At 40.1% G+C, this 14,401-nt stretch overlaps 1 protein-coding gene across 2 annotated transcripts in view; it reads right to left on the reverse strand.

The window, feature by feature from the left end:
- The window catches only part of SCUBE2 (signal peptide, CUB domain and EGF like domain containing 2), a 44,167-nt gene that overhangs the window by 13,683 nt on the left and 16,083 nt on the right, over positions 1-14,401 (reverse strand). Inside the window, exons 8-16 of one of the 2 annotated variants that reach the window (XM_071558937.1) lie at positions 14,093-14,209; positions 12,974-13,096; positions 11,317-11,433; positions 8,867-8,989; positions 8,287-8,403; positions 7,589-7,675; positions 6,749-6,853; positions 5,395-5,550; positions 4,832-5,035 (exon numbers count right to left, since the gene is read on the reverse strand). In XM_071558937.1, the coding sequence (XP_071415038.1) occupies positions 4,832-5,035; positions 5,395-5,550; positions 6,749-6,853; positions 7,589-7,675; positions 8,287-8,403; positions 8,867-8,989; positions 11,317-11,433; positions 12,974-13,096; positions 14,093-14,209 (1,149 nt within the window). The remainder of the gene's footprint in view (positions 1-4,831; positions 5,036-5,394; positions 5,551-6,748; positions 6,854-7,588; positions 7,676-8,286; positions 8,404-8,866; positions 8,990-11,316; positions 11,434-12,973; positions 13,097-14,092; positions 14,210-14,401) is intronic. The other variant, XM_071558936.1, reaches the window with a different exon arrangement.

Raw genomic sequence — 14,401 nt, forward strand, 5'->3', positions numbered from 1 at the left:
CCACAGAAATCCATAGGACTGTGCATAAAACTAAGATGAATCTGCTCTTAAAAAAAGAAGAAAATTGACAAGGAACACCTCTAAGAAGTTTGACTCTTCCTGACATTTGTTTAAATGAGACAAAAGAGAAGTTTATGAGCTTCATTTGACAAAACTAGAAACTGCATGGTCCCACTTGACACATGGGAAATACCCAGTCAAAACTAGATCTGAAGATTTGCAAATAATGACATTAAAACACAATTCCACTGGCTGGCTTTGTTCTTCTTTCAGAAACTTGATTGTTTTTCTCCAAATGAACAAAAGAACCAATTGCCTCTAGTGGACTTCATTTCTGCAGCCACTGTCTTTGTTTATCTTCAATACCCATTTAAAACCTGGTCTTGAGTCTCATGCAGCTGTTTTAAAGAAAAAAAAAGTGCAAGCTTTTCTGATGCAAAAATGAGAAGAAAAGGAGGGGGGGAAGAGAGGGGCCCACAGGGGAACCAGGATTAACAGTTACAAAGACATTTAAAGGCTCTTCCCCTCTTTTCAACACATTAGCCTTTGAGCATTTGCTCCTATAGACAAATGCTGCAGCATCTCAGGGGCTGGGAAGGTGAACCTCATAAAGGAGGTCATGATACACCAATTCACCATTTTCTTAAGAATGATGCCTTGACTTTATAAGGAAAATCACCAACAAGTGATGCAAATTGATTCTGAAGCGGCATCCTTTAAGTTATTGTGTTTTAGGAGTTCACACATTTAGGTCACATGAGATGGTTACGTGTTCTTAGGATTTATATCTTAAATCTATGATTGTCAGAGAAAGCAGGTTAGAAAAAAAGCACCCTTTCTCCCCATCTGATAGTTCAATTCTTCTTGCTGGATTTTCAAAAAAACTGTAAAAAAAAAAAAGGCAACACAGCTCTCAGTTAAGTAACACAACTATTAATTATAACAACTGCAAAGGCAGGCAGCATTTTGCCTTTCTATTTAACTCTCTCCCTCATACTTTCATAATGCCAGTATCATACATCTAAACTCTGAAATGTGGTTCAATATTTTGAATGAAAAGTTAATATTTTATTGGCATCCTCTCAACTAAGGGAGCAAGATTGCTGAATGCTGAGTAATGAAAAACATTGACACCTCCGATGCAAGATGAAGCTGCTCATCATTTACATCACAGCAGTGCCTGTGCCAGTGCTGCTCATGCTTGCTGTTCTTTGAAGTGACAGTTCTTCGGAAGAATCCACTTGCAACTACTGCAGAGCAAGGACATGTTCACATGTCCTTTTATGCAACAATTTCAGGACAGGGTAATTTTCATTGCCTCCTTCCTCCTCTCAAAGAATTGGTGTGTCCGACACAAAAAACCTATCAAATGGAACTGGCAAGTTGCACTTTCAGCTCCATGGGATTGGAGTTTTAACCAACAGAAAAGCAGCTAAATTGCTTGTTGTTTCTTCTTTAGTAGAAAGTCCCTGAAGGCAAAAGGGTGTCAATAGATATGAATTTATTATTTTTCAATATGGAGGTTTTTGGTAAATCGGTTTCCAATCAGGATTTGTTAGTATGCAAACAGTTGAACCTTGAACCTTTGGCAGTTAAATCTGTCACAAGTGTAGCTCATCCTGGAGAATGGACACTTGTAGCCAGGCTAGCGAGTGAAACTGCATTCTCCCCAAGACAAATCCCATCTCAGGGAAGCACGTAGCATTTCCAGTGTCCTCAGATGGTTCACATGCTGTCTTGAAGCACTGGAATTCAAATACACATTTTTTTACCTTAAGATTTACTTCAGTGTGGAAAGTACTTCTGCTAAGAAAATCCAGTTCTCTGGGAAGGATGATGGAAGTTCCATTTTTCTATATGCATTTAATGTCATCTCCATTATCAGAGACCTGTCCCTGATTGCTCCTTGGAAACCCTTCACAGGACTTGATGGAATTAATCAATGTTAATTAAGTAATGCCGAATACACTTACTCACTGATAGAAAGCTCGCACATAACAAGGCAGACAAATGCAACACTTGAACCTCTAAAGCACTAGGAAATCCCAGCAAACTGCACATTAAGCAACAAACTTGAAATTAAATACACTATCCCTTGGAATCAGCAGTGAATTCCCTTTTACCATCAGTAACTGTTTAAAGAACAGCAGACACCCACATGCAACCAGTCAGCACATTAAGAATTATAAAATACCTTGGAAATTACATCTGATCTGTTCATGGTGCCTTTCTAAAGCTTTCCTTCTGTGCTGTGCCCCCTTGCAGACAGTAGGAGTTAAGACAGGAAAATCAGGAATAGTACAACCTCCCCAGAAGCATGAAACCAAACACAGTTTAGCTTGCTGCTGCAACTGCGGGCCAGTTATCCTACAAACACCTGTCAGAGCAGGAGCTGGACTTTCCCTCTTACACTGTGTAAATATAAATAATGTTTCAGATAGTGCTGTGCCAGGATAAGTCTACCATAGGAATAGGACCAGTATAAGACTGTCTGAATCAATAAAACTTATCTCATGTAGCCATACCGCAAGTATTTGAAAAAAATGAACTACAACTGCATTTAAGTCATAAACTGTATCACAAAGTCCCTATGACTGGCTTTGTTCCCTCACTGCTTCCTGCTCCTCTGGCCAGACTGAACAAAATTCCTTTGCCACAACCCTCTGCATGTCCAGAGACCACATAAACCACCTGCACCCAGTCCATCTGCTGACCTAGTATCTCTTGCTATGGAGTCCCTTTCTCCCCAGAACCATTAGCATATCTAGGTAAGCAGGGCCTCAATCCTGTCCAGAAGTTCTCAAGCAGCTCTGCAAAACAATCAGACCAAAACAAAAAACCCCACTCCGACTCTCACACACACACCCCTGAGCAAGCTTCTTCCCCTTCTTCACACTTTTCCCACTTCATTCTCTTCTCCCCAGTCTCTTTCTTAGCTCCTTCTGACTGGCAGCCCAAGCAGCAGCACCAACCCCCTAGTCCTGCCTTGACCATACACACCAGGACAATCAGCTTTTTCTGAGGAAATGGGGCGTACGTAACAGCACTGCCTCTATGGATACTTTTATGTCCTCTCTGCAACCAGAGCACTGTCTGCCCAGCTTCCAGCAATCTGACAAGCAATGTGACAAGTGATGCAGAGAGGTTCCAAAGATACTAACTTTCTGTATATTTAAATAAGTGGGGAATGCAAGTAGAAGGAGAAAGACCTTCTTAGCACTCAAGCAAGTGAAAGGCTGTGGTAAATATTCCATCTCCTGTTTGATCACAGCAAATCTACACAAGGATATGGTCTGAATATTTCAGCTGAAGAAAGGAAGATGCATTTAGTGATTGCACCTTGTTAGGCATGAGCAAACAGAACAATAAACCACAAGACCCACAGGCGACCTTAGACTCGTTTCACTGCTCAGCAGCACCTGTTAAGATGTCCAGAGAAAACTGTGGTACCAATTCAGCAACAGAGGAGGCCTGGCTTTTCCAAGTTGTTCTTTACAACATTTGTCTTCATATGCTCAGTGACTCTGCTGCTTTAACTGTGATCAGGCTATTTGTGTTCACCACACTAGTTTTCCAGGCATGCATTCCCCAAAAGTCTCCTTTCCCTCTAAACTAGCACAGAAATACTGTGTATGCGTCTCCCTTGTACCTGCAGCTACCTAAAAATAATGTGTTTCTTTGGAGTTTCAGTTTCTAATTGTAACTCACATTGCCTTCTCTACCTGCAATATTTTTGGCTTACTCATTGCTGCTTTTTCCAGATGAAATCACAAACGTCTTCAGTCACACTGTGCTCTGTACAATGGACTGAGATTTTTTTGAAGTTCTCCTTCAGCATCCAACATAATAGCCTGAAAACATCCACATAAATTCATCTTGATGAACTGTCCAAAGTTTTTCATTGCAATGTTACAAGGAGAAAAAAAAAAAAAAAAGAGAAAAAACTTACAGCTTTTCCGGACAGAATTCCTGAGTAATTCCCTGCTTGCTTTCACAGATGTTTCAAGCAGTTTTTCTGTTCTATGAATCCAAGTTTTTCTAGAGTTAGCAAAATTGGACTAGAAAATCTATTCTTAGGCCAAATGCACTGCTGCTGGAAGACACACTAATTCGATCTGACAAGCATTTTAAAGGCTTGCTGATTCACAATCCACCTACATGCTGCCTACCCCATGCAGCCTGAATTAGCCGTCATGGTTGTTAGGCCCCTCTTAAGATGTAACATCTGACCCTTCTCCTTAACTTTTGTGTTTTGGAAGCATTTATTATGGACTGCATTATGGTGGTGCCCTCCAGTGCCATGATAATTAAGACCTTTCTCAGTACTGGTCTATAAAACCCCTATTCTCCATGAATTTATAACTCTGTCTTGAAGATTCTCTGAGACTCGGAGCTTAACAAGCGAAGCAAATGTGACTGTAACGAATTCTGCACAGACTGTTCTTTGGGACAAGGGAGAGATGAAATGTGCACAAATTCAGAAACACAGTATTACACTGAATATTAAATGTAGTCTTAAAAATAACACTGGTGATGTCAAGGCCATTGGTGCCTGATGTTATTTCAACAATTTCTACCTTTGAGTTTGTTGCAGGCTGTTCATCAGCTATAGCAAGGTGCAATGCACTGAGCCCTTATTCTCCTCTGTAACACAGCAATTGCCAACAATAAATACATAGACACATCTCAGTAGCACTAACAGCAGCCCACACTTCACACATGGCCCTCCTCTCTTCTGGACAAGTATCCCATGATTCCTCCAATCTCACCAGACCTGAGCAAAACAGTAAAACGCACGTGATGGCTTGTTCCTAATTCACACGTAACTTACCACATCTGTTACCCAGATGCATCTGTCCTACACCACAAGACTGTTGTGGCTCTGATGGCTTGAAAGACTTTCTGGCCACTTCGTGGTCCGCGCCAGAGAGACGGATGCGAAACTGGTCCCTGCTGACTGTTTTCCGCAAAGTTCGAATGGTCTTACGGAACCTCTTCTCAGTCTTCTTCCGAGCACAGCGCACATCACACGTGTCTGAAAAGCATCAAGGGTGAAAGCTGCTGTAAGTGACCAAGCCCAAAAACCCCACCCAATTCGAAACATCAACCAATGCAAATCACTGAGAAATCACCTTCTATGAACAAGTCTGAAATCCTTAAGGACAACACCACCAGGCTAGAAGAAAATTAATCAGACTGCAAGACTTCAATCTATGGGCAGCTCTTTAACCTTTGAAACTATTCCCATCCCTCACTCTTTCTGAACCATTAATTTTCAAAACAGGAGATACTTTTTGTTATCATTTTGCATACAGATAGAAGTGAAAAATGTGGAAATTGAGGAGCAAATGGCAAGAAGCTTCAAACCGCACCTTGGATTATTTTCCAACCAACCTGTCACCTCCTTTCGGCTTGTTTCAAGCTCAAAGTCCGCAGTGATAAAAATTTCTCTAGTCGCTGCCAGTCTACTGAGGGCTCCATGGACTTTCTTGCCAGAGCTGCATGTTAGGTTTACATAGTGGAAGCTCTCCATTACTGAATTTTGTCTCTCTGTATGAACAAAATTAAAGGAAGCAGAAGCTTGGCTAGCTGTGTCACTGAACATTCACCAGTGCTCAGCACATACATGATCATGAAGAGTTAAAGAGGAGCAAATGATCATCTCCATATGCCAGTAAACAAACAGTTCCACCAGTTCCTCAAGTGGTGCACCCTCACACAGAATCATGACTCCTGTGCACCTACAGATGTGCTCCCAGGCTGAGACTGGGGCGCTGCAGTGGGTCTGGGGCCTGATTCCCCACTAAGACAGGAGCTTGGCCGCAGTGCTCAGACCACACCCCCTGGGTCTTGCTACCACGTTGCACTATGCAAAACATCTTAAAACCATGACACAGCCTACATGACGCAGGCTACTCAAGAGAAAAAATGTTGTGCAACTATGAAGCATGTGAAAAACACATTAGCTTATAATGGTGTTTAAATTAAGTAGTGGCTGTGTACACAAGACATTTGGAGACCATTTTCATGGCTTCAGTGAGGAAATATGCTTTAGTTAAAGAAAGCAGAATAGGCTTTGGTTCTGGATTATATAACTTCACTGAGCATCTAGGGTAGTTTCTCACTGTTATTCTGCTAAGGACAAACAATCAGACACCCTGATTCATCATATTGTTTAATGACTTCTTTCCCCAGCTCCATTTATTTAATTTTTTTATATGTACTCCTCACTTTCTGCTGATTTTGTAAATTCACAGGCTATACTTTCTGATTTGGAACAGATGGAAGAGCTGACCTCACTGTGTCCAACTGGGGCTGCTGAAGTGTAAAGGGAAGACAAGAGAAAAGAGGAATAACTCTTTGACAATAGAGTCAAGCATTAAAGGTCAGGAGATTCTTCAATGAGGCATCAGACATTAAGGAGCAGGTGAGAAAGGAAAGATAAAAAGTGAAAGAAAAGGAAGAAATCAAAAGAATGAAAGAATGACTTTACTGAAAATTTATTATCAGTGTTGCAACAAAAAAGAAGGGCCTTCCTAGCAAGACTGTAGGGGCACCACAAGGAAGTCCTGTGATCTGAAATAACTATTGCAAAAATCATGGCTGGGAAGGAGTGTGATTCGTGAGGTCAGTGAAGAGCAGAAAGCCTGTGGTCCTCTATGCTTATGGTGTGCTTCATATCTGGAAAGCACTTGATAACCCCTAAGCTATGGCTCTAACCTGCTTACCTGCATTCTTATAGTCATACCTGGTATCATCTGTTCCAGACCTTCTTGAAACATCTCAGTCTTTTTCAAACTACATTTTCCTTCATTTAATTTAAAGGTTACGCTTATCTTGATGGCTGAAGCATCTTCAGGAAGAAACAATGACATGTTATTTTAAGGACAGGAATAGAAAATTTAGAGAACCCTAATGTCACATCATCATAATGATGACATAAAAAATATGCTGATATACAGTGAAAAAGTGGTCATCACAGAAAACTTAAGGGGATGCCAGATCCCTCCTGCTGTGAAACTGGTTCATAACTTGAATTGGAACAAAGTGTGGCAAATTTTATTTTAAAAAAGTAAAAAGAGAAAAAGAATGATACCAAGTCCAGACCTGCTATTGGGTAAACCAATAAAAGTTGGATGAAATCAAAGGATATGTTCCAGACTATGTTCCAGACCAGTTCAGAACATGGTTTATGTCTATATAAAACAGCACCTCTTATCTGTTTAGCTGTAAATGCTTTCTAAATTTTACAGTCCAACAGCTCAATCTAAACATATTTTATGTTGCCAACACTGTCCAGTTCGGATGACTAAAGAGAGACATGACACTCCTGGTCTAGCTGTTTATTTCACTACTGATCTTTTTCTCTTTCCTTATTTTTAAGTCTTAGTTTGAGTGATATTGATTGAAGCAGCACAAGGGGAATATTCTGCTGCAATCAAGAGCAACAATCATGAGGATAAGGAAATAAAAACAGAGGGAATAAAATGGAGAGGGGAAAATAGAAAGTCAACAGAAACACCTTTATTTCACAACTATCTAGGAAAGTAAATCAGTCAAACCGTGCAACAGGAAATGTCATGATTACCCAGCCAGCTGGAAGCATTTGTATTTTGCTGCTTTTTCTTAAGCTGAGATGACCTGCCACAGGTGAGGGTGTAGGCATCTTGTGTTCCTAACAGACAGACCAGAGACAGACAATGAAAGCATAGGCACAGAGCACAGAGTGAAGGCTCCTCTAGTATAGACATTTTAATTTTTTGATCGGCATCATCATCTTCACCTGTTTTAACCATGTTGCTCCTAAAATAATCTACATTAGATCTCATCTCTTCCTACGCCATTTAAAGGGTTCAGGAAGGAAAACAGCATCTGTCACAGGAGCATCAGCTGAGTCTGCACACCGTGTCCAGTGGGATAGAGGGGCTGTGCAGGCAAAATCTGAGACCCCACTCAGGGCTGGAATGCCTTCGCCCCATTCAGCAGCGGCTCTCAGGGCCAATTAAGGAATGGCCCAGGGAGCACAGAGGATTCTGCCCTGTCCTCCCCAGCTTCAAAAAGACAGTTGTCATGACAAGGGAATCTGAGGTTAGAGTGGTTATAAAAGACAAGGAAAGATGGACTTTCCTTGGACACTGTCAGGGACGTAGCCCTTTATTATCTGAAGTAAAAGAGGTAAAATCCCTGTTGATTGTCTATTTTTGGGGCTTCCATGAGAGTTAGGATATTTGCCTCACTTACACTCTCTACAGAATCACATACTTGTTTTTGTTAGTTTTGACTTACCAGAAAACACCTGGACATCTGGAGAGCAGCTTAAAAAGCATCTATCACTCCCACCACTCTTAATGCAGTGCAGCAATACCTTGGGTGACATATTATCAGGCAAGGGACCTTTTGTCTCTAAATAAGATAAAACAAATACTCACAGAATTAAATCATCTACCTACACCTTACTAATAAATCAACAAGCAGCTGCTTTTGTAGCTGGTACCTGAAAGCACCCATGCAATCAATATGCTGTTTAGACAGAAAATCAAAGCAAAATAAAATCACTGGAAGATCACACCACATAAGCAATTTCCTTTATCATGAGCAAACCTTCTCAAGCAGAGAAACCAAAGGAAATAGAAAAATGAGGTAGATAAAAGCACAGGAAAGAAAGCATCAAAATCTCTCAAAGTATCTCCTGTTTTTGGGGTTTTTATGAGTTTCAACATCATTACCATCACGCCTTGCTAAAAGCAAAACGGAATACCAGGAACAATGACTCATACCACTTAACTGCACATGCCATCAGATTTGACTATAACCATATGGCCATCACACACATCAGGAATAGAAATGGATTCACTAGACACCTTACCAACACAATCCTTTTTATTCCAGTGTAACTTGTAGTGAGAGTGACACAGGCATTCATAGTCTCCCAGAGTGTTCACACACAGCTGTTGGCAACCACCATTGTTGATGCTACATTCATTAATATCTACGGAGGAAAGGTAAAGATAGTTTTTAAAAGTTACTCTTCCCAAAGTTCTGTACTCTAACTCCACTAGGTAAACATGTACACAAACACAGCTTAGCAGAGTTTGGAAAAGACTCTAGGAATGCTATCTAGATACCCACCTTGAACTAGTTTATCTTCCTGGAAATCCTTTGATAAAGTTTGAAATAGACTAAATGCTGGTGGAAAGGAGATGCTAATTATGCCCTTAAACAATATCCAGCCTCAGCATTATGACAACAAATGAACTCTGAGAAAAGGAGGTAAACTCAAATCTGCATTGTACTGTGTCTGGTTAATTAATATTTCTATTTTGAAATAGAGACAGACAACACAGACTGGATTCATACTGATCGATCCTCCCAGGTGCCCCAGTAGATAAAACTACTGTGAAACACTGTTTGACTCTGTGGGCAAACACCACCATTGTGTCACCATTGTCCCTTCTGTCCAGTTATCCAATCCTGGGGCCGTGTCCCGCCCAATAAATGCCAATAGGAGGAGAAACCACTGACAACACACCATACTGCCCTTGGTGCAAACTTGCATGCTGAATGTATACCATTCACTAGTGCTGTATCCCAGGGGTCAATACCAGGGCCAATACAATTTATCCTCTTGATTAAACCTGGATGATGGGACAAGAGTTCACCCTCAGCAAGTTCACAGATAATACAAAACTGGGAGGAGTGGCTGATACACCAGATGGTTGTGCCACTATTCAGAGGGATGCTGACTAGCTGGAGAAATGGGTCAATAGGAATCTCATGAATTTCATCAATGGGAAATGCAAAGTTCTATCTCCTTGCTGCTCAGATCCACCCCGATGACTGCTTCACTTGTCTCCTGCAGCTTTATGGCAATTATACATAAACCTAGAAAGCTGCCATCAAGAAATCTCTCTCAAGTCCCATGAAGTCTGTGCAACTGAGGGTACCCTCTCCTACATACCATCTCAATGGTAATAACAAGTTCTTGTCACTGCTCTCCCCAAACATTTGCTCCCCACTCCAGATACCCTCTAATAATTTGTTAGAAAACACTGAAACACATTACAAAACTGATCTGATTTTGGGGCAGAACTTAGAGAGCAAGGGTAGGAATGAGCATCAGAGGAATAATGGAGAAAGAAGGAAAGACCTTAAACCAGTACTTCTTTTTAAGATACAACAAAATCAGCCCAAATCTTTGGGTTTCACTGATCTTTTTTTAGGATGTCACATGCAATGGCAGCCTGTTATCTCGAGTATTTATTGACATCTTCCATAGAGGTCAGAAGGTGCATACTCAGTATCCCTACCAGCTTTGAGACAGTTTGTGATTGTCAGTCAATGAAGGACTTATTACAGTATGATTAACATCTCTTGCACAGGAATACGATAAGAAAAGGCCAATTAGCAACCAACAGCAAAATTACAGTTCCTTTCCCTCCCCAGTGGCCAAAAGAAATTGAATTAATGCAAAGGAATTAATGAGAACAGACCTCTTTCTGCAAGTAGAGCAAATGAATACTGTTATTCCTTATCCAGTTAAGTTCCCCTCTTCATCAGGACACAACACAGTGATGTTGTACTCCTGTAATCTCCTTTGCAGACCTTCTAGAGGCAGAAGGTAGAACAGAACAAGCATATAGAGATCTCTGAATTGTTCCAGTCAGTAAGGTCTTCTGTAGTCAGAAAGGTCTTGCCAAGGGCTTATAAAGACCAAATTTAATTCTATTTAGTGTCCCAGTTATTGTAATGTTATTCACATTTGACATACGTCAAGTTCTGTGAACATTTTCCTCTTTCCTTGAAATGTTCTTGTAGGAAAGACATAAAAGATTTAAGAGTATTAATCTGGGCCAGTGTAAATCCATAGTACTACATTAGCTAAACTCCTATCTACATCATGTGAGGATCTGACATATGCACAAAGGCAACATGGAAAACCATAATTTTGGAAGACATTCAGAGCTTCCTGTTCTTAAAGTCTTTTTCCACTGATTTTTCATTGAAGTCAATGACACTTCTGCATGTGAAAATTGTATCAAATTACGGCTTTCATATCCACATGCAAAACCTATCAGCTTGTCCTAACAGTTAGAGGTGTTTTCTGAATGCATGGCATGAAGGCAAAATCATTTGAGCAAATAGAGAAATAAGGAGGATTAACTTATACTTTTTCTGCATCTCATTATCAGGGCAAGGAGGAAAATCTGTTCCGTAGGCCTCCTGCATACACCTCAGCTGGCATCTTGCACAGACAATAACTAGACCTGTGGCAACAGCCCTCCATCAGCACAGCCTGTAGTGCTTTCCATAACTCACCTCCACAATGTGTGAAGCCATAGAGGGCGTATCCTTTGTTGCAAGTACACTCAAAGGTGCCGGGATGATTGATGCACGTGTGGTCGCACGTCCGCTCGAAGGAGCATTCGTCAATGTCTGCAAGTTTTAAAGGGATGCATCAGTACCTTTCAGGCTGACAAGGGAGCCCTGATGAGCTAACAAAGTTGGACACAGAGACGTGCAGATTTATGCAAACTAAGCAAATTCTTTTAAAGCAAATAACGTAACATAATGAAATGACAACTTTTAAATGAGCACTTAGTGTGCCAAACAAGCTTTTTCTTGGCAAGAACAAAAACTGCTGTTACATTTTTAAAATTACATTTAAAACAAATTATTTCTCTTCTACAGGAGAAGAAAACTGCTGACAAAACTCTTATTTCATTAAGAAAATCTACACAGAAAAGAAGTTTACAAAATAAAGTATTGCCTTTGTTTTTTCTCCCTAAATGAAAGCAAAGGCCACATTTTTAACTCTATATGAACATACAATGTCTGACTTAAGCCTGCTGCAAATCACCACGTTCTCCAAGAATGAACATTTATTATATCATCAAAAGTACCTAAAATTTCTATGCTATTACATTATGCATGCCATGTAGGAAGGCTGCAAGATACAAAAACCTGCACATCAATTTCACTGACATATTTCATCAATCTTGTTTCTTGAGCTTTCACGTGCTTCAAGATAACACTTCTGAAACTTCCTTTCTAGGGAAAGTTACAGACGTGACAGGGACAAAAGGGACATGCAAGTATTTAAAATAAATTCATAAACAAATTTGATTAAAAAGTGCAACATAAAATACCTTGAAAATATAACATTTATGCAGCAAGTTTGTTCCACATAAATACACTAAAAACCCAGGTGCAAATTATTTTCTGATGGTCAGGTCAGCTTTCTGAAATTCATCATTAATGTCAGCTAGTTGTCTAGAAATGGCATCATTTACCACTTGGCTGACTGACATCACATTCTTCCATACTGTAGCTTTTCCACAACCACAGACCATTTTGATCTTTATATTTTTATCCATTTAAGCAGCTTAAACAGGATTGTTAACTCTATATGTACAAACCATTATACAGTAAAACAAATATGCTTTGGAAGGCCCACAGGAGAAATCCATGTTATCCTCAGAATCAAATGCTCTATAATGTTTTAGAGAATAGTGATCCCAGTCTGTTTCCAGCCCTATAATTTCATAGATCACATTCTATCTTTTTCCTTTAATAATGAACTCATGGCAACTAAATGTCCTATTAAGAAAAAATAATTTCACTGCAATAGTGAATCAGTCAGTGAGATGGACAGGGAGACATTGTCTAATTTTCCCTGAAAGTTACTTTAAGATTATTAAGGCGAGGGGAAGTATTAATCTCATAGAGAGCTTTTTAATATGATGCTGTCTCTGTTGGTTCCTGATAATAGCTCACAGTGACATTAAACATATCTCCTACAATAGTATGAAGCCAACTGTATTAACTCAACAGCTGTTTCAGAAGAAAAAAAAATCCCAAACTGAGGAATGGAAATTATTCTGGAGTCCATTATCACCTCATCATTGTAGTAGATGTCCAAGCCACGCTGATATGTCCTACTTTTGTTCTACTATTGTCTCTCCAGTGCACATACCTTGACAAGACTTCTCGTCTGTTAATAATTTAAATCCTTTTCTGCAGCTGCAATCAAAACTGCCAACAGTGTTTTTACAGAAATGATCACAGCCTCCATTATTGGACTGGCATTCATCAATATCTGTAACAAAAAAAAAAAGCACTTCAACAAATAAACATAGTGCACTCAACATACTTTCACTGCCAGACCAAGGAAACAGTCACGTTCAATTGGTTAGAGAAGCCCAGAAACAAAATCTAATAAGACTACCCCAAAAGGAAGATCAGATCCAGCTCTTAAGAATGATCCAGCCCATTCAGCCCCAGGACAGTGTTATTTGTTCTCATTTAACATATTGCTGTCAGTAACATTTGGGCATATATATTCATAAAAGACCACTTCCCTAAGTTCTGTTTGGAAACACTTTGACTCCAATGCTTACTAAAAGGTTTTAGCATTTTAAACATTCTCTCCATTTCCTCTTTGTAAGCCCTGCAGAAATCTCAGAGAGAGACTTTCTGGGCTACGCCATCCTTTTCATGCCAATATTAGAATGAGACCTTTATCTAATATTAATTGACTCAGGCATGGGGATTTCATCACTTCTGCTTAGCAGAACACTCTAAACATCTAATTACTGGAAAATGTATTCTAATATAGAACCTAATTGTCCCTTTGCTCCTTGCCAGTACTCTCATTAGAGCTGCTTGGACCAGTATATATTTATAAAACACATCCCTGTTTACACAGATATTTACTTACAAACTGCTCAGCTGACTGCGGGTAAAATATCAGTCTATTGCACAGTATGTCTGTAAGCACCTACCTGCCTACCTCTCCCAGTGCTGATCTCTACCTTAGCACAGACCTGCATTACCTCTAATAAACATCATCTGTGAAAAAAGAGGCCACCTTGGCATGAGAGGTGGAAGTGGTGAGGGGGAAGGCAGAGCAGAAGAGATTTTCTGCACATGATACACCTGATGTGATGGAAACCACACCTCTATCCCAGCTGCATCCTTTCTTTGGTCAGATTACACATACTGGCTTTCCTCTGGACACTGGACTACCTTCCTTTGGAGATTAATACCCTACAGCAAGGTGTTGGTACAACATGTCCATGATCATAAAACTCACCTTTACATGTCTTGCCATCAAACTGGAGCGTGAATCCAACAGGACAGCTGCAGTGGACTCCAGTGGATGTATCCTTACATGTACGATCACAGCCACCATTATTTACTGCGCACGTTTCTGGCCAACAAGATAAAGCTGAGTTTTGCTCAGGGATATTATAATGGTAACAGGAAACATCATGTGATACAAGGCACAGTTCCAAGCACACTGCTATTCAAACACATTCAGCCTAGTATACATGAGCAACTACTAAATACATGTGTTGGCAAAATCCTTGCCTCAGCTATCTCCAAGGGTTTTTTTGTGGAG

Source organism: Pithys albifrons, chromosome 6 (assembly GCF_047495875.1).
Source record: "Pithys albifrons albifrons isolate INPA30051 chromosome 6, PitAlb_v1, whole genome shotgun sequence".
Taxonomy (NCBI): Eukaryota; Metazoa; Chordata; class Aves; order Passeriformes; family Thamnophilidae; genus Pithys; species Pithys albifrons.